General features: G+C 48.3%; 1 protein-coding gene across 1 annotated transcript in view; it reads right to left on the minus strand.

Annotated features, from left to right (window-relative positions):
* The window catches only part of CACNA1I (calcium voltage-gated channel subunit alpha1 I), a 2,078,868-nt gene that overhangs the window by 1,108,210 nt on the left and 949,598 nt on the right, over positions 1 to 21,060 (minus strand). Inside the window, 1 exon segment of the mRNA XM_040359583.1 lies at positions 19,607 to 19,724. Coding sequence (XP_040215517.1) covers positions 19,607 to 19,724 — 118 coding nt within the window.

A 21,060-nucleotide genomic window follows, 5' to 3' on the forward strand; every position in this document is an offset into this window, starting at 1 on the left:
GACGTACTGTGGGACAGCCAATGCCATCAGGCTTTTAAAACTCTGCGTCTCCACCAGACGGCATGACAGCATTTCAAAGGCCAGTAATTTTGAAATGCTGGCATTCAGGGCCAGGGATCGCGGGTGGGTAGAGGGGTACTTCCTCTTACGCTCCAGTGTTTGGGAGATGGAGAGCTGAATGCTTCCATGGGACATTGTGGAGATGTTTGGTGACCCAGGTGGTAGTGTTGCTTGCCGGTCCTCTAACTGAGGGGTGGCAGGTGGCACTGTCACTACAGAGGTGGATGAAGAGGCAGAGAGGCTCGAGACTGATGCAGAAGAGGAAGCAGGAGGAGCCAGAGACCTTTCTTGGTTTTTGAGGTGTCTACTCCACTGCAGCTCGTGCTTTGCACTTAGATGCCTGGTCATGCAGGTTGTGCTCAGGTTGAGAACGTTTATGCCTCGCTTCAGGCTCTGATTGCACAACGTGCAAACCACGCGTGTCTTGTCATCAGCACATTGTGTGAAGAACTGCCACGCTAGGGAACTCCTTGGACCTGGCTTTGGTGTGCTCGGTCCCTTGCTGTGTTGGGCAGTAGCAAGCGTACTGTCTAGGGGACGCACGCTCTGTTTTGGCACCCTGCTCCCTCTTCTGCTGTGCTGGTGGCTCTGTGCGACCACGCCTCTTCCTCCGAACTACATGGGTCATCTGCATGAGGTTGATTCCATGTCGGGTCGAGGACCTCATCGTCCTCCACATCATCTTCCACCCAGTCTTCACCACTGCCCTCCTTGTCAGTCCTATTTCTCTACCTATAGCAAGAAGCAGGAACCTAGCCCTAAACAATGTACTGCACAGACAGTATATCACAGGGGACAGGTAGAGTGCTGGTGAAATAGGCAGAGATTCACCTATATATTTCTCTACCTATAGCAAGAAGCAGGAACCTAGCCCTAAACAATGTACTGCACAGACAGTATATCACAGGGGACAGGTAGAGTGCTGGTGAAATAGGCAGAGATTCACCTATAGATTGCTGTCCCTATAGCAAATAGCTGGAACCTCTCCCTCAACTATGTACTGGACACACACAGTATATCACAGGTGGTGACAGGTGCAGTGCTGTTGAAATATACAGAGTCACCTATAGATTGCTGTCCATATAGGAAATATCTGGAACCTCTCCCTCAACTATGTACTGGACACACACAGTATATCATAGGTGCACAGGTGGTGGCAGGTGCAGTGCTGTTGAAATATACAGTCACCTATAGATTGCTGTCCCTATAGGAAATATCTGGAACCTCTCCCTCAACTATGTACTGGACACACACAGTATATCACAGGTGGTGACAGGTGCTGTGCTGTTGAAATATACAGAGTCACCTATAGATTGTTGTCCCTATAGGAAATATCTGGAACCTCTCCCTCAACTATGTACTGGACACACAAGGTATATCACAGGTGCAGTGCTGTTGAAATATACAGTCACCTATAGATTGCTGTCCCTATAGGAAATATCTGGAACCTCTCCCTCAACTATGTACTGGACACACACAGTATATCACAGGTGGTGACAGGTGCAGTGCTGTTTAAATATACAGAGTCACCTATAGATTGCTGTCCCTATAGCTGAAAAAAATCCTAAACTATATGAAGCAGATGTCACAGAAATAAAGGGCCAGATTCACAAACAGCGGCGCAAATTAAGTTACTCAAAAATGTCATTTAAGTTACGGCGCCCTAATTTGGTGTCGTAAGTGCCGTATCCACAGCACATTTGCGCACAAAATTGCGCAAGCGTAACTTAAATCCCGAGGCGTAAGGCAGGGTTATTGCAAGTGGGAAGGAAGTGGGCGTGCTCCATTGTAATGAGCCGTGACCCCATGCAAATGAAGGGCCGGCCGTACTGCGCATGCGCGCACGAATCTGCACCTCACTGGGCATGCTCAGTACTTGGCTCGGCGCAATCAGTGAGATAGGTAAAAGGCCAAGCGTACTTAGTTTGAGAATCGCCCTGTGTATAAATAGCCCCAGACAAACACACTTCCCTTGCAAAAGTACATCCCTGTGTTCCCCTTTCCTAGAGCAAGTTGCTTCTGCTCTGTCGTCTGTTGGTGTGTGTTGGTGAGTTGAGTGTTAGATAAAAGTTTTGGAGGAGTAGTAGAGTGTAGTAGTTGTGTTTTTTTCTGAGTGTATTTTCTGTTTGTTTTTTCGGAGTTTGTTTTTGAATTTGTATTAGCTGTCTGCTTGTGTGGTTTGATTTTTGTGTTTGTTGTGTGAGTATTTGTGTTTGTTTGTTGTGTTTGTTTTTTTTTGGTGCTGAGTGGTGGGTGTTATGGCACCGAAGTGCAGGAAGCTGAATTTTTCAAGCATAGAGAAGCAGATTCTTGCTAGGGGCATCGCCCAATATGGGCGTTATTTACATGGCCCTGAGAGCCGGAACACCTCCCCGGCCAGGAGGAAGGCGATCATCCAGAAAATTACGGATCAGATCAATGCGGCGGCGGGGGAGACGAGGACCCCCGTTGGGATACAAAAGAAGATCAACGATCTTAAGAGCCTGGTCCGTGACAAGATGGCCAAGATCAATGCCCATGCCAGGGGCACTGGAGGAGGCGCACCCTGCCCCATCAGGCTGAGTGAGGAGGAATGGGCAGTGGCCCGGTGTTTCCACCCACAGCAGGTGGTGGGCCTGCCTGGCTATCAATCTGATTCTCCTGTGAGGACAGGTAAGTTTTGGGATTTTCTATCTGGTGATTAGCATGTGTGGGTGGGGGAAGGGAAGATGTGCCAAGTGTGTGGATCCTCCAACCTGTGAATGTTTTGTGTCCTCCACAGATGGCCAGGAGATTGCTGGCCCATCAGGCCAGGAGGTTGCTGGGCCATCAGGCCAGGAGGTTGCTGGGCCATCAGGCCAGGCTGCACCATCCCCTGGACAACAGGCTGCAGAAGAGCCCCAAGAAGGGCAGGAGTCCCCAGGGGAGGGGAGTGGCCACACCTCCCCTCATGGGGAGGTTGAGGGGGAGGAGGATGAGGGGGTGGAGGCTGAGGATGAAGATATGGACATTGCCAGAGAAGTCCTTTTGGCCTCGGATTTGTTTACCCCTGAGGCTGGCAGCAGTCAGGCCACCATCAGGGGTAGCCCCTCCCACTCCTCCCCCCAACAGGCCTCAACCCACAAGGGTCTCTCTCTTCCCTCCTCCCAGGCCACAAGACTCGGCTGCAGGAAGGATGGCGACCCATGAGACCAGGGGGGTGGCCGAGCGTCTGCCGGCCAGTCTGCAGAGGGACAATGCCCGGCAGACCCACAATCTGGCTCAGATCAAACAGACTCTGAGCCAGATGGAGGACAGCCTGGGTTCAATAGAAGAGTCACTCACTGATGTGGCCACAAACTCCTTGGCGGTCATCACATTCTTGTGTGACCTGCAGACCGCCACAACAGGCGTGGCCCAGGAGGTGAGTGCCCTGACCCAGGCTGTCCAGGCCAACATCCGGGCTGGCCAATACGGCAGCCCTCACAATCTGTCTGAACAGGATAGCAGTGGCCTTGGAGGGCAGGCCAGCAAGAGGACAGTCACCAGGGGAGGCTCCTCCTTCCCCTGCTCACCGCCCCATGAGTCTCCTCCTTCCCCTGCTCACCCCCCCATGAGTCTCCTCCTTCCCCTGCTCACCCCCCCCCCCAGGAGGATCCTCCTTCCCCTGCTCACCCCCCCCCCCAGGAGGCTCCTCTGGTTGCCGTGGCCATGCCCGTGGGCGGCCCAGGCGTAGCTTACGCCGCCGCCGTTAATTTTTGGGGGTACTTTTTTTTATTTTTTATACTGTACTTATGATTTGTTTAATGTGTGTGAATGATGTGTGAATGTGGGGGTGGCATTTCTGATTAAATAAGGGTGTCACCCTCAGTTTTGGTGGAGTAGGGATCCCCAGGACCAGGGAGAAGTGATCCCAGGTCCGTGTGAAAGGTGTATGAATGCACAGTGACATAATTGGAGCCGTGGCGTGGCGTTACTGCTCCCAAGTACCATTGGGGGTACTTGGATCTAATCCAATTAGATGTGCATGTGATGTGTCTGTGCTAGGGACCACAGTGGGTGTGCATTCATGCATTCTCATTGTGACATAATTAATGTGTGTGTTTACTGTGCAAAGATGCATTCTGCGAGGCGTCTCCTGACTGCTGTTTCCTCAGAAGAGGGGGTACCCTCGGTTACTAAAGTCACTAGTCTAGCTATGTGCATGGATGCTCCTGGCATGTTGGCATACAGATTGTTGTCCTGCAAGTGTGTGTGCTCAGCTCTTCCTTAATGGTGTTGCTTTAGCTGACATTTACACGGCTGGTGTAAAGTTAGGGCTGCTTTTATAAAGTGTAATTTTACACCATGAAACTAACAGAAGCGCACAGGGTGTAATCTACGCCGCACCCACTTTGTGGATCGCCTTATCTCCCTCTTTGCCTATCAAAACAGCGGTGTGTCTAGCGTATTTTGCGCTCGAAGAAGCGCTGTGTAATTTTTTTAGGTAGGACGGAAAAAAATGGATTTCAGGCGTAACTCGTTTTGAGGATCAGGCGCAAAAATATGCGCGGCACATCTTTCAATTACGCCGCGCATCTCGAGTTAAGTCGGCGCAAGTGCTTTGTGAATCTGGCCCAAAGAGTGCTTGTTTAGATTTCTGAAGCAGGATACACCTTCTGACACTGTCCCTCAATAAACAGCAACCTGTCCCTATAGCAAGTAGCTGAACAGAATTCCTAAACTATATGAAGCAGATGTCACAGGAATAAAGAGTGCTTGTTTAGATTTCTGAAGCAGGATACACCTCTCTGACACTGTCCCTTAATAAACAGCAACCTGTCCCTATAGCAAATAGCTGAAAAAAAATCCTAAACTATATGAAGCAGAGATGATGTCACAGGAATAAAGAGTGCTTGTTTAGATTTCTGAAGCAGGATACACCTCTCTGACACTGTCCCTCAATAAACAGCAACCTGTCCCTATAGCAAATAGCTGAAAAAAATTCCTAAACTATATGAAGCAGAGCAGATGTCACAGGAATAAAGAGTGCTTGTTTAGATTTCTTAAGCAGGATACACCTCTCTGACACTGTCCCTCAATAAACAGCAACCTGTCCCTATAGCAAATAGCTGAAAAAAAATCCTAAACTATATGAAGCAGAGCAGATGTCACAGGAATAAAGAGTGCTTGTTTAGATTTCTGAAGCAGGATACACCTCTCTGACACTGTCCCTTAATAAACAGCACCTGTCCCTATAGTAAATAGCTGGAAACTCTCCCTAAACTATAAGATGCAGATCTCACAGAAATAAACAGTGCTTGTGTAGATTTCTGAAGCAGGATACACCTCTCTGACACTGTCCCTCAATCAACAGCAGCCTGTCCCTATAGCAAATAGCTGGAACCTCTCACTAAACTATTAGATGCAAATCTCACAGAAATAAAGAGTGCTTGTGTAGATTTCTGAAGCAGGATACACCTCTCTGACACTGTCCCTCAATCAGCAGCAGCCTCTCCCTACACTAGCTAATGCAGAGTGACGAGCTGTGCTGTGTGCCTCTATCTGATATAGAGGCTGGTCACATGCTGGGTCACATGCTGCACTGGCCAATCACAGCCATGCCATTAGTAGGCATGGCTGCGATGGCTTCCTAGTAACTCTAGTATAACAAATGGCAATTGGCTGCCATGTAGCGCGCCATAAAATAGCCGAACTCCGAACCACTTGTGATTGGCCAATCACAATGAAATGTGCTGCGAAAGCCATGGTTGGCCAAAGGCAGGGTGCCTTTGGCCAATCATGGCTCAGGGGCTAAGTCCATACCCCACACTATATAAGGCTGCTGCTTACAATTTGGCCGTATATAGTGAATGAATGGGATTAGGCAGGTAGTTAGTGTAGTGTGCAGTCGTCAGTGTAGTACAGTAAAACCTTGGTTCGAGAGCATTTTGCAAGACAAGAATTTTTTTTAATACATTTTGACTTGATAAACAAGTGATGTCTTGATATACAAGTAGCGTCCATGGGCGTCTGCAGAACTTTTTTCAGGGGGGGCATAATTTTAGGGTAACCCATGCGCCGCCCTTCTTTGACAATGTCATTATCACTTTATCATGGTCAGAGACTGCAGACACAGTACAGTCCCTAGGATAAGTAACGGGTTATTATCCGACAGGCCCTCTTACCAGACCCAGGAAAACTATAGCAGTGATCACTCCGGCTGGATGATTGCTCTCTCTGGGTATCCCTGGGGGCGATTCTGGTCAGTAGTGTAGTAAGTCTGTACCCTGGCAGTGGTTCAGTCTTTCTCTCACTGGTGGCGCTGGGTAGAATGGCGCTCTCTCTCTGGGGCTGTGTAGCATGGCTCTCTCTGGGGGTGCTGGGTAGCGTAGCTCTCTCTCTCTCTTTGGTGGCGCTGGACAGCATGGCTCTCACTTTTTTGTGGCGCTGGACAGCGTGGTTCTCTCTCTTTGTTGGCGCTGGGCAGCATGGCTCTCTCTCTGGCTTCTCACTCTGGCACTCACTCCATCAGCTGCAGTCTCTCAATCTCTATTGATTGAGTTGTAGTCTCCTTCCTGTGGAAAATGGGGCCGCCAATCTTCGGGACTACATGTCCCATGATGCTCTCCTCTCCTAATCTCATTTGATTGGCCCTCAGTTATGGCCAATGGGGAAGGAATGGAGCAGGCAGGAAGCTGGGTGGGGAACCTGGTGAGAGCCGCCATATTTTATTCCTGACAGGAGAAAGGGGGGCGAGCGGGGGAAACCTCTGACAGCCCACAGCTTGTCTTTCTCCTGACACAGCCCCACCGAGTTCTCTGCTGGTCTGAGAAGGGAAAAGAGCCCGCAGTCACACTACACTGATAGGAGGGCTTGACAGCACCTTGATGGTGTCACCCCACTGGCTGCCCGCATCCCCATATCGACACCACTGTGCTGAATGTGCCGATCCGATCCCTAAATTCCAGGGGGGCACTTGACCCCCCTTGCCCCTACCTGCGGATGCCCATGGTAGCGTCATGTCACAACTGAGTATAAAAGAGAAGAGAGGTACCTCTAAGTGTAACAATATGGTTATATTTAATGAAGGTACAACATTTAGCAAATCACATGGTTGATGATTAAAACCAGCACATCTAAGTATGCAGGCATCTGAGGTAAAGCTGTCCACCATCCTCCGCACCACAATAAAAACCGCAGAGGTTGTCATGAATTACCCCAGCCACTAGATGGCGCTAGCGGCGCATGCAGGGCACGCGCAATCGCGGCAATGGCGCTCGGGCATGCGCGTTCGCGGTACCACGACGGGCGCGGGCACGCGCACCGGCGGCAACGGCGCACGGGCAAGCGGCAGTTTGGCGCCAAAACGGGGTACTTAAGGTGTCCTGAGAGCCTGGCCTCTTGCTGTCCGGTCTATAGCGTTTCCTGAACCCGCCAGTACCTGTTACCCCTGCCTGATCCAGATCCTGATACCCGGCTTGTTCCTGTTAACCCTGTCTTCCGCCTGCCCTGACCTTTGGCTTGCTCTGACCATCCCTCTGCCTCATCCTTGGTACCCTGCCGCCCGCCTGTTACCGACCCGGCTTGACGACCTCTCTACCATCTTGACCTTCATGTGCCTGATCGGCTGGTCCAGCTTCTCTCTGGCTTCTGGGACTCTGCACTGTCTTCTGGGACTTGTTGCTGCCTGATCTTCGGAACACCTTCCTTCCGGTCTGTGACCTGCCAGCCTGCACCTGCCTTCCAGAGACTCTCTCAGATCCTGCAGAAGCATCAACCAGCCCCTGCATCAGCGTCACTCCAGGCGCTTGTGCGACTCTGCATTTCCGTTCCCCCTGTCTACTCTACCAGGGGTCCCGGAATCAGAGGAGTAACGGCTGCCACTTCCTGCACGTCAGGCTCATCCTCCAGGTACGTGACAGAGGTGATCAAATAACACCAAAAGAAAGCTCTTTTTGTGGGAAAAGAAGGACAATTTTGTTTGGGTACCACGTTGCACGACTGCGCAATTGTCAGTTAAAGCGATGTACAGTGGGTGACCGCGACATTGGGGTTTATTTACTAAAGATGTAGAGTGCAAAATCAGGCCCACTTCTGCATAGAAACCAATCAGCCTTCAGGTTGTATTGCCAAAGCTTAATTTAACTAGCTGAGGTTAGAAGCTGATTGGCTACCATGCACAGCTTCACCAGATTGTGAGTGCACCAGCTTTAGTAAATCTCCCCCATTGTGTCAATCTCGCTCCCTTTCTCGGCGAGATTGACCACCTGCGAGCCCTATCGCGGGAGCCAGCGCCGAGCTGGATTGCTGCGATAGAGACAAAGCCATCATAGAAGCGACGGGAGATCCGACATGGATTCCCGCCAATTCTAGCGTCGGCATTTGGTATGCATTCCCGAGAGGGAAAACTCCACGCCAATTTTTAAATAAAAAATTGGCATGGGTTCCCCCTCCAGGAGCATACCGGGCCCTTAGGTCTGGTATGGGTTGTAAGGAGACCCCCCCTACGCCGAAAAGGTCCCCCTACAATCCATACCAGACCCATATCCAAAGCACGCTACCCGGTCGGCCAGGAAGGGAGTGGGGACGAGCGAGCGCCCCCCCCCTCCTGAGCCGTACCAGGCTGAATGCCCTCAACATGGGGGGTTGGGTGCTCTGGGGCAGGGGGGCGCACTGCGGGGCCCCCCCACCCCAGAGCACCCTGCCCCCATGTTGATGAGGACAGGGCCCCTTCCCGACAACCCTGGCCGTTGGTTGTTGGGGTATGCGGGCAGGAGGCTTATCGGAATCTGGGAGCCCCCTTTAATAAGGGGGCCCCCGGATACTGGCCCCCCCACCCTAAGTGAATGAGTATGGGGTACATCGTACCCCTACCCATTCACCTGCAAGAAAAGTGGTATAAACACAAATAAACAACACAGGGTATTAAAATATTTTATTAGTCTGCTCCGGAGGCCCCCCTGTCTTCTTTAGCTCTTTCAGCAGGGGGGGCTTCTTCTTCCACTCTCCGGGGGTCTTCTCCGCTTTCCGGGGGTCTTCTCCGCTCAGCGGGGGGGGTCTTCTCCGCTCTGGGGGTCTTCTTCTATCTTCGCCGCTCTCCGCTGTTGACTCGGCGCCCCCCTTCTCGCGCTGTCCGGTGCCTTCTCCTTCAGGCTGCTGTTCTGTGACGTCTTCTTCTTCTCCCTTCAGGCCGCTGTTCTGTGACGTCTTCTTCTTCTCCCTTCAGGCCGCTGTTCTGTGACGTCTTCTTCTTCTCCCTTCAGGCCGCTGTTCTGTGACGTCTTCTTCTTCTCCCTTCAGGCCGCTGTTCTGTGACGTCTTCTTCTTCTCCCTTCAGGCCGCTGTTCTGTGACGTCTTCTTCTTCTCCCTTCAGGCCGCTGTTCTGTGACGTCTTCTTCTTCTCTTCTTCTCCCTTCTTCCGATGTTGACACGCCTGCTCTTCTCGCTGCAATGACAGGTGCGTGGCTTGCATCCAACTTATATAGGCCTCACAGTCCCATCATGCTCTGGTACCTACCCACGTGGGTAGGTACCGGAGCATGATGGGACTGTGACGTCGTAGGTGGCCTATATAAGTCGGTGTGAGCCGCCGCACCCGGCATTGCAGCGGGAGGAAGCGACGTGTCAACACCTAAAGGAACAAAGACAGCAGAAGGCGACAGAAGAAGAAGCAAGAAGACAGAAGCCGACAGAAGCACATCACCCCCCGCCGAACACGTCGGAGGAAGCCCGCGGGGGGGTGGGCGCTTTTATAAAAGCGACCCCCCCGGCGGCGGAAGAGAACCAGATGGCGGGAAGAAGAGCAGCCCCCATCCGAAGACATCAAAGAAGCAAGCCCCCCCTCGTGAAAGAGCTAAAGAAGAGAGGGGGGCCCCGGAGCAGACTAATACAATATTTTAATACCCTGTGTTGTTTATTTGTGTTTATACCACTTTTCTTGCAGGTGAATGGGTAGGGGTACGATGTACCCCATAATCATTCACTTAGGGTGGGGGGCCAGTATCTGGGGGCCCCCTTATTAAAGGGGGCTCCCAGATTCCGATAAGACTCCCGCCGCATACCCCGACAACCAACAGCCAGGGTTGTCAGGAAGGGGCCCTGTCCTCATCAACATGGGGGCAGGGTGCTCTGGGGTGGGGGGGCAGGGTGCTCTGGGGTGGGGGGGCCCGCAGTGCGCCCCCTGCCCCAGGGCACCCAACCCCCCCATGTTGAGGGCATGCAGCCTGGTACGGCTCAGGAGGGGGGGGCGCTCGCTCGTCCCCACTCCCTTCCTGGCCAGCCGGGTAGCGTGCTTTGGATACGGGTCTGGTATGGATTGTAGGGGAACCCCCTACGTCAGTTTTTCGGCGTAGGGGGTGCTCTCCTTACAACCCATACCAGACCTAAGGGCCCGGCATGCTCCTGAGGGGGGAATCCATGCCGAATCCTGTTCCCCCTCAGGATTCATACCAAACGCCGCACACGTGTAGAATTGGCGGGAATCCAAGTCGGATCCCCGTCGCTTCTATGACGCGCTCGCTGGGATGTGCTTTTACTATTCCAGCGAGTGCGAGATGTCGGCACCCTGTCACCGAGAATCAGCGCGATGCTGTCGTGCTAAAAACACATTCTCGGCGGCAGGTACTGTAGTGCCGTAGCTCAAAAAATGGCCTGGTCATTAAGGGGGGAAATCCTTCTAGGGCTGAAGTGGTTAACAAGGGGACCCACAGATCCTGCACCCCCCTATGTGAATGGGTATAAGGTACATTGTACCCCTACCCATTCACCAAAAAAAGTGTAAAAAAGTAAAAACCACATCAGACAGTTTTCGCCAATTTCTTTATTACAAAAAAAAGTTTCCCACGATGTCCATCCATCTTCAATCATGCTGCCCAATGGACCCAAAAATTCGAAAAAAAATTAAAAGCCCTGCCTCGTAGGGGAGGCATCCTGGCGACGACTGTCTTTTTGCTTTGACAGCTCTTATATAGGCAAGGGCGGGGCCACCCAGTGACTTGACCGGATGACCCCACCCCTTGTGATGTCATGTGACATCATGTGATGTTAGAGGGGGTGGGGTCAACCGGTTCAGTCCCGCCCTTGCCTATATAACCGCTGTCAAAGTGAAAAGTCAGCAGTCGCCAGGAGGCCTCCCATCGAGGCAGAGCTTTTTGGGTCTGTCGGGCGGCGTGATTGAAGATGGATGGACATCGTGGGACACTTTTTTTTTAAATAAATAATAATTGTCAAAAACTGTCTGAGGTTTTTACTTTTTGATACTTTTTTTGGTAATTGGGTAGGGGTATGTACCTGATACCCATTCACATAGGAGGGGATGGATCTGGGCGTCTTTATTAGGGGCTTCCAGATTCCGATAAACCCCCTGCCAACCAATGGACAGGGTTGTTGGGAAGAGGCTCTTGTCCCCATCCAACATTGGAAAAAAGTGCTTAGGGGTGGGGGGCGCAAAGCACCCCTGTCCCAAACAATTTACCCCCCCATGTTGAGGGCATGTGGCCTGGTATGGTTCAGGAGGGGGGTCACTCGCTCCAGGCTGAATGCTCGGGTAAGGGTCTGGTGTGGATTTTGGGGGGCCCCACGCCAATTTTTTTTAAAGTTTTGGCATTGAGTTTCCCTTAATATCCATACAAAACCAGATGGCCTGGTATGGACTGGAGGGGACCCTACTGAATTTTTTTCCTTGATTTTTCATCTATATTGCCAGCTTCAGGCAATATATTACAGTCACAATCAAGTTTAAATAATTTTTTTCCCTTAGAAATGTTATTATTGCTGTGGCATGTTTTACGCATTACACAGATGTGCCACATTACAGGCAGACTAAAGGGACCCCCAGGTACAAAATTTAAAGGAATATTACATTTTTATTACTTCACTTTAGACATTATTAAAATCACTGCTCCTGAAAAAAACTATTACTATACTTGTTATACTTTTTTTTCATTGATACATTTCCCCTAGGGCAGTACACTTTTTATGGCAATAACTTGCATATAAGCCTTTAACCACTTAAGACCCGGACCAATATGCAGGTAAAGGACCAGGCCCCTTTTTGCGATTCGGCACTGCGTCGCTTTAACTGACAATTGCGCGGTCGTGCGACCTGGCTCCCAAACAAAATTGGTGTCCTTTTTTCCCCACAAATAGAGCTTTCTTTTGGTGGTATTTAATCACCTCTGCAGGTTTTTTTTTTGCACTATAAACAAAAATAAAGCGACATTTTTGAAAAAAAATCAATGATTTTTACTTTTTGCTATAATAAATATCCCCAAAAAAAGATATAAAAAAACGTTTTTTTCCCTCAGTTTAGGCTGATACGTATTATTCTACCTATTTTTGTTAAAAAAAAAAGCAAAATTTATAGCGTTTACAAAATAGGGGATAGTTTTATTAATTAATTATTAGTTTTTTAATACTAATGGCGGCGATCAGCGTTTTTTTCATGACTGCGACATTATGGTGGACATATCGGACAATTTTGACACATTTTTTGGGACCATTGTCATTTTCACAGCTAAAAGTGCTATAAAAATGCATTGATTACTGTGAAAATGACAATTGCAGTTTGGGAGTTAACCCCTTCAGCGCCCCCCTAGTGGTTAAGTGTGACCTCATATGTGTTTCTAACTGTAGGGGGGTGGGGCTGGATGTGTGACATCATTGATCGTGTTTCCCTATATCAGGGAACAGACGATCAATGCCACTGCCACTGTGAAGAATGGGGAAGGTGTGTTTACACACACACCTCTCCCCGTTCTTCAGCTCCTGTGACCGATCGGGGGACACCAGCGGCGAATGGGTCCACGGGTCCCACGGCCGCAGTCACGGAGCTTCGGACCGACGACTGGGCTTAAAGAAACACCTATAGGTACGCGTTTGTGCCCAGCTGTGCCATTCTGCCGACGTATATCGGCATTAGGCGGTCCATAAGTGGTTAAAATTAGCACTTTTGATCTTTCATGTTCATGTCCCATGGACTTTAATAGGGTTTGCATATTTGCTAGAACTTTTTACTTGTTCGTGGTGTTCTAGTGGGAACCAAACTGGGGGGTGTTCGTCCCATCCCTACTTGTGACTAATGGAAGCTAATGTTCTTAAAATACTTGAAAAACCTAATGTGAATAAATCAACAGGGCACACCAACAATATAATATTCAAAAAAGGGCTGAGATGCATACTAGGAAACTACAGGCTAGTTAGCCTTACATCAATAGTTTGTAAACCATCGGAGTGACCATCGCTAAGAATTTGCTGATGAAAATAGTATCAGTAGTAACAAGCATAGGTTTATTCAAAGATCATTTTTACCGGACCGACCTGTTAACATTCTACGAGGAAGTGAGCTGTATCTGGATTTCACCAAAGCATTTGACACGGTACCCCCTTAAACACTTAATTTACAAATTGAGGTCTATTGGCATCAACAATATGGTATGTGTCTGGATAGAGAATTGGTTACAGAAGTGCGTCGAAAGGGTGGTGATAAATAGCGTCCCTTCTATAGTCTGGAGATGTGATCAAGGTACCCCAGGGCTCTGACCTGGGACCAATTCTGTTTAAACAATAGAAAGGTTGGTATAAATGGTTCAATAACAGTATTTGCTGAAGATATGAAGTTAAGCAGGGCAATAACTTCACAACAGAATATTGAAACTTTACAAGAAGACCTCACTAAAATAGAGGAGTGGGCAATTAAATGGCAAATGAGTTTGTAGGGAAATGTGAAGTGAGGTGCTTGAAGGCTAAACAAATGAATGCAGGCTACACACTAAGGGGAGAACCCCTGGGAGAATCAAAGATGGAAAATGATCCAGGGGGTACTAGTTGGTGACAGACTCCGCAATAGCATGGAATGCCAAGCTGCAGCAAGCAAGGCCAGCAGACCATTAGAATGCATTAAAGTGGTTGTATACCCAAATTTTACACTTTTACCTGCAAGTAAGCCTATAATAAGGTTTACCTGTAGGTAAAATTAATATCTCCTAAACCTGTACGGTTTAGGAGATATTAATTTTACCTACAGGTAAACCTTATTATAGGCTTACCTGTAGGTAAAAGTGTAAAATGTGGTGTGACAGGAAGTCAGGTAAATCTGGGGGTGTTGTCACAGACGGGAGATACATTTCTGCCTTGTTTAGAAAATTCACCAATTACTATCAGGTGTCGGATGCAGAGGTAGCCAGAAAGGTTTAAGGACGTTGGATAGCTTCAGCTGTTCAGAATGAGAAAATTAAGGCCTCTATAAGTTGTCCAGAGGATTACTACTGAATGCTGCATCCTGAGGCTTGTTGAGTTAAGGAGAGCAGTGAGCTGAGGAAGACTTCTGAAGGTGAAGTGGTTGTTGATATTTTTGCTGTGTGATAAGAAAATCAAAAAGACTATTGTTTTCTGCTGGAAGACCAGCAGTAGGCTGTGCCAGACTCCATAGGTAGGTTCATGTGTTGTGAAGGTAGATGGCCCAAGTGGCCAGGGTTTATTTTATGTTTTGATTTGTTTATGCTGTTTGGTTGCTTGCACTTGTTTCCAGCAATATGGAAGAATAAACCATAACTCTTGTTTTTTCAACCACCCACGGCTGCCTCTCTGTATAATTCAGTGTGTAGTGAACCCACTCAGGAGGTCACACACCCCTGCTACCGAGCTAACCCCTTACACATGGTGGAGTGCCGCGGGAAGTTAAGGTAAACCCAAAATTGAGGAGATACTGAAGCAGCTGGCTATAGCAAATGCAAATCAACAGCAGACAAATACAGGTTTGCAGCGGTGCCTTGCAGCTCAACAACAAGCTCACCAAGAGAGCATTGCAGCTCAACAACAAGCTCACCAAGAGAGCATTGCAGGCTTGGAACAGAGACACCAGCAGCAAATGGAGGCCATCGTGAAACAGCTTCAGAGACAGCAGGCCGAGGTTGGGAGTCAGACCAGTAACATACCGACTTTTCGGGGTAAGCCACTTATTGCCAAGATGACTGCAGATGATGACCCTGAGATGTTTCTGACCACGTTTGAGAGAACAGCAGAAAAAGAGAGTTGGCCTAAAGAACAGTGGGCTGGACTAGTGGCCCCCCTATTTTGGAGCTCGCAGATGCAAAAAACTATGATCGGTTAAAAGAGGAAATATTGGCACGTTTCGGTGTAACCCTGGCTGTCCGTGCTCAGTGGGTCCACAATTGGAGTTATCAGCTGAAGAAGCCACCTCGATCGCAGATGTATGACCTCATCCATTTGGCCAGGAAATGGCTGCAGCCAGAAACTCTGTCCGGACCAAAAATTTTGGAGCGAGTAGTCATGGACAAATTTCTTAGGTCTCTTCCTAACACCCTAAAGAAATGGGTGAGCCATGGCGGTCCGGAAACCGCAGACAAACTAGTAGACCTGGTCGAAAGGTACCTAACAACAGAAAATGTGTCCCTTTTCCCCAGAGACGCACAGACTTTCCACCCCAAGACCAGACCCTCCCCACCTATAGGTAAGACTGCATCAAGGGATAGGGGTGGAGAGAGGGACCAAAGAACAACTAGAGGTATTATCGGGACCACTGCTAGTGGTTGGCGAGAGCGGCCTGGAAGACCCATCCCCCAAGAGGGGACCAGAAGGTTGATTTGTTACCATTTCCGGGAAGAGGGACATGTAGCAGCGGTTTGCCCAGCGGTTGATGAACCCATGCAGTGTGACTTTCTGACAGAGAGACGACAGTCCCTTTTTGCAACCACATGCACTGCAGTAAAGGGGAATGAGAAACCTTTATGTAGAATGTGCTTAGATGGTAAAGATGTTGTGGTATTGTTGGATTCAGGTAGCCTGGTCACCTTAGTGAAAAATTATCTAGTATTGGGAAAAACCTTACATCCTAAGAAAATGACTGTAGTTTGTGTACATGGGGACACTCGAGAATATCCGGTGACTACGGTTTCCTTTAAAACCGCCCTCGGTAACTTGTGTCACCAAGTGGGTCTAGTTCCCCGACTCTCACATGACACCATTGTGGGAAGGGATTTCCCAAAGTTCTGGGAACTCTGGGATTGCCCAGATTCCCCAGTAAGTGGTTCTTCTGAGCCTGAGCCATCTACTCCAGAATGCTCTAACTGTGAGGATTCTCCTGAGTTTCCATTCTCAGTCTTAGCAGGGGAAACACCAGTCCCTAGGGAGGAGCCGGCTACCTCAGAAGAGGAACAGCGGCCGATAGGGTTTGATGACCTTGAGGTGCACAGAGAAAATGTCATCACTGAGCAATTGAGGGACCCCACATTGCTAAGAGCCCGGGAGAATGTAGTGAAGATAGATGGGGAGTTAGTTAACCCTGACGAGAGGGTTGCCCTCCCTTACTTCATTATTGAAAGGGACCTGTTATATCGAGTGTCACAGGGGATAGAGGACACCATTGAGCAACTGGTAGTGCCTAAACCGTACTGCAAGATGGTGTTGGAACTGGCCCATGGGCACATTCTTGGGGGACATTTGGGAGCAGAAAAAACCCAGGAGAGAATCACCCAGAGGTTTTATTGGCCTGGGATCACTAAGGAAGTGGAAGTGTACTGCTCTTCCTGTCCAGTGTGTCAGATTACTGCACCCATGCCACATTTCCGCAGTCTGTTGGTACCCCTGCCCATTATCGAGGTCCCTTTTGAGAGGATCGCCATGGACTTGGTTGGCCCCTTACTGAAGTCCACTAGAGGGCACCAGCACATCTTGGTAATAATGGACTATGCCACCCGTTACCCAGAAGCGATTCCTCTCAGAAACACCTCTGCTAAAACCATTGCTAAAGAGTTATTTCAGGTTTTCCAGCGTGTGGGTCTCCCTAAGGAAGTCCTAACTGACCAGGGCACCGCGTTTATGTCTAGGGTGACTAGAGAACTTTGTAAACTCCTGAAAGTGACCCAATTAGGTACATCAGTATATCACCCTCAAACAGGCTGGTTAGTGGAAAGGTTTAATAAAACCTTAAAACAAATGTTGAGGAAGGTGGTGGATAAAGGCAGAAAGAATTGGGATTATCTGCTTCCTTATCTGATGTTTGCCATAAGAGAGGTTCCCCAATCGTCCACAGGGTTCTCTCCATTTGAGTTATTGTATGGGAGGCACCCCCGGGGCCTACTGGACATTGTCAGAGAAACATGGGAGAGTGAGAGTTCCCCACATCGAAGTGTGATTGAACATGTGGCACAAATGCAAGATAGAATTGCCCAAGTGATGCCGATTGTGAAGGTACATTTAGCCCAAGCCCAGTTGGCTCAACAAAGGATTTACAATCGTGGGGCCCAGGTCCGTTCCTTTGCACCTGGTGATAGGATGTTGATGCTGATCCCCACGGTCAAAAGTAAATTCCTAGCCAAATGGCAGGGTCCCTATGAAGTGTTGGAGAAAATGGGGGTGGTAAATTATAAAATTAGCCAACCGGGAAGACGAAAACCTGAGCAACTCTGTCATGTGAACTTGTTGAAACCATGGAAGGATAGAGAGTTCTTGGTCGCTAAGACTACCCGATCTTCTGCTCCGTTTAACCAGGCTGTCCCTGAGGTTGGGATAGCGGAGACTCTGTCCAAAACTCAGCAACAGGAGGCTAAAGAGTTTGTGCTCCGAAATAGGGAGAAGTTTTCAGACTTGCCAGGTTGGGTCTCCGGAGTTGAACATGACATTATCACCACACCAGGGGAAAAGGTCAAGTTGAAGCCTTATCGAATTCCAGAAGCCCGGCGAGAGGCAATTCACCAGGAACTAAAAAAAATGCTTGATCTAGGGGTGATAGAAGAGTCAAATAGTGATTGGTCCAGTCCCATTGTCTTAGTACCCAAACCAGATGAAAGTTGGCGGTTTTGTAATGATTTTCGCCACCTGAATAAAATCACTAAGTTTGACACCTATCCTATGCCCCGCATAGATGAACTGATTGATCGCCTAGGCACTGCCCGGTACATGACGACGTTAGACCTGACCAAGGGTTGTTGGCAAATTCCTCTCGCGGAGTCGGCCAGGGAAAAAACAGCATTTGTAACTCCAGAAGGATCTTTCCAATATCGGAGGATGCCTTTTGGGTTACAGAATGCTCCCGCCACGTTTCAACGCACCATGGATATGGCCTCATCGAGCCTATACTGCTGCATACCTCGATGATGTGGTCATCCACAGTGAGGATTGGGACTCACACTTACCAAAAGTTCAGGTTGTGTTGGATTCCATCTGGGAAGCCGGGTTTACAGCCAATCCAAAAAAATGTACCCTTGGCTTAGAAGAGGCAAAGTATCTGGGGTATACCATTGAAAGAGGTCTAATCAATAAACAACAGATAAACAAAGTTGAGACTATTCAGGATTGGCCACGTCCCGCCAATAAGAAACAGGTTTGTGCATTTTTTGGGAAAAACTGTTCAGTCGCAGGTTGCTCAAGAGGACAAATGGTCATTCAATGAAGTTGGATAAGAAGTGGTTTAACCTTAACCTGAGTAAGGGGTTCTTTACTGTTAAAACGGTAAGGATGTGAAACTCCCTTCCACAATTGGTGGTGTCAGCAGGAAGTGTTGACAATGTAAAAAAAATAACTTTTAGATAGGTACATTAGCATAACCAATACAAAGAAATATGGGAAGTGTAAGGCCCCATACACACGATAGAATCCATCCGCTGAAAAATCCCAGCGAATGGGTTTCAGCGGATAGATCCTATGGTGTGTACACTCCAGCGGATCTGTTTACGCGGATATTTATCCACTGGGATGGATTTCCAGCAGATAAATATTTGATGACATGCTATCAAATCTATCCGCTGGAATCCATCCCAACGGATGGATCCGCTGGTCTGTATAGACTCACCGGATCCATCCGTCCGAAGGGATCCCCCGCATGCGTCGTAATGATTCGACGCATGCGTGGAATTCCTTATATGACAGCGTCGCGCACGTCGCCGCGTCATAATCGCGGCGACGGCGCGACACGTCATCGCCAGAGGATTTCGGAGCGGATTTCAATGCGATGGTGAGTACACTCCATCGCATGGAAATCCGCACAAATCCTCGAGAGGATTTATCCGCGGAAACGGTCCGCTGGACCGTATTCGCGGATAAATCCTCTCGTGTGTATGGGGCCTTAGAGACATAAATGCATAAACACACACCCACTCACACAGGTTGAACTGGATGGACTGATGTCTTTATTCAATCTTACCAACTATGTAAAAAATCTTTATATAAAGACCTTCCACAAGAAAATTACCTTGGAGGTCAGATCCTACCCGTATCCAAATGCCTTTTGATGTTTTTGGGAAGCTTTATAATGTTTCACATCCCATTCCCATATAGATTCAAAGAAGGGGGAGGGGGTGGTGGTTACTAAAGCTGGAGAGTGCAAAATCTAGTGCAGCTCTTCTTAGAAACTGGATAGCTTCCAGGTTTTTTTTTTTACAAAGCTTAATTGAACAAGCTGAAGTAAGAAGCTGATTGGCTACCATGCACAGCTGCCCCAGATTCTGAGTGCTCCCTCAAAGTTCTTTCCAGTAGTATGTTGAATTATAATAACATTATTTTGGAGTTCATGAGTAAGCATGAGACTTAAAAGAGGCACATTGAAACATAAAGCTGAAACAGAACAGATTACAAAGAAAGAGAACAAACCTGGAAGACTGTTACAATTGCCCACAGTAAAGAATCAAAGTTTTTCCGATCAGGTACAGTGTCTCCAGAATCTGTTCTTAGGCTGAATTTACATCCAAAAATATGCATTCCAAGAATACTGCAATAAAATTAGGAATAATAGAATCTGGTTATTTTTTTTTAGGTTGTGGTCTAAGACATTTATTTATAGAAAAAAAAAAGACATTTATGGTCCTTAACATGGAAAGAGTTGCAAAGGCATTCATAACTATGTAAGACTTGACACTAGTAACAAATATTATATTTGTTTTGCTAAAATCTAAGTTTTGTTTGAAAACCATGGGCCAGATTCACAGAAAAAGTACGCCAGAGTATCTGCTGATACTCCGGCGTACTTTCAAATTTGCCGCGTCGTATCTTTATTTGTAATTCACAAACAAAGATACAACGGCTTTTGGCTAAGATCCGACAGGCGTACGGCTTCGTACGCCTTCGGATCTTAGGATGCAATACTTCGGCGACTGCTGGGTGGAGTTTGCGCCGTTTTCCGCGTCGGGTATGCAAATTAGCTGTTTACGGCGATCCACGAAGGTACACGCGTTCGTCGCATTCTCTTACGTCGTCGTTAGTCGGTTTTTCCCGTCGCAAACTTACGCCTGCTATTTCATGGCTTAGATTTAGACCAGCCATGTTAGAGTATGGCCGTCGTTCCCGCGTCGAATTTCAAATTTTTTTTTTGCGTAAGACGTCCGGGAATACGAAAGGACGTAACGCACATCGCCGTTCAAAAAACACGTTGGGGCGCCGTAATTTCGCGCAAAGCACGGCGGGAAATTTCCTAACGGAGCATGCGCAAAACGTTCGGCGTGGGAACGCGCCTAATTTAAATGGTGCACGCCCCATTTGAATTAGGCGGGCTTGCGCCGGACCGCTTTACGCTACGCCGCCGCAAGTTTACACGCAAGTGCTTTGTGAATCAAGCACTTACGATGAAAACTTGCGGCGGAGTAAACCTAAACCTAAAGGGGATACGTTATGCCGCCGTAATTGTTCGTGAATCTGGCACCATATATCTATACTCCTTTCTTAATGAAAACTTTGTCTACAACTAGGCCGAAATCCAAGAGAAATTCCAAGCTTCCCACTAGGAAATGTTTTGATATATGCAAATTAAACATTGGATTGCCTGGAGATTGTGAAATCCAACAAATAGACAATATTCATGCTCGAGTACACATAAAACTTTATCCAGAATAGATTTAGCCTTATGCCGCGTACACACCATCACTTTATGTGATGAAAAAAAACGACATTTTTTGTGAAGTAAAAAACGACGTTTTTGAAACTTCAATTTTCAAAAACGACGTTGCCTACACACCATAGTTTTTTCAAAATGCTCTAGCAAAGCGAGGTTACGTTCACCACTCTTTTCCATTGAAGCTCGCTTCATAACTAGCTTCTGGGCATGCGCGGGT

Source organism: Rana temporaria, chromosome 7 (assembly GCF_905171775.1).
Source record: "Rana temporaria chromosome 7, aRanTem1.1, whole genome shotgun sequence".
In the NCBI taxonomy this organism is placed as follows: Eukaryota; Metazoa; Chordata; class Amphibia; order Anura; family Ranidae; genus Rana; species Rana temporaria.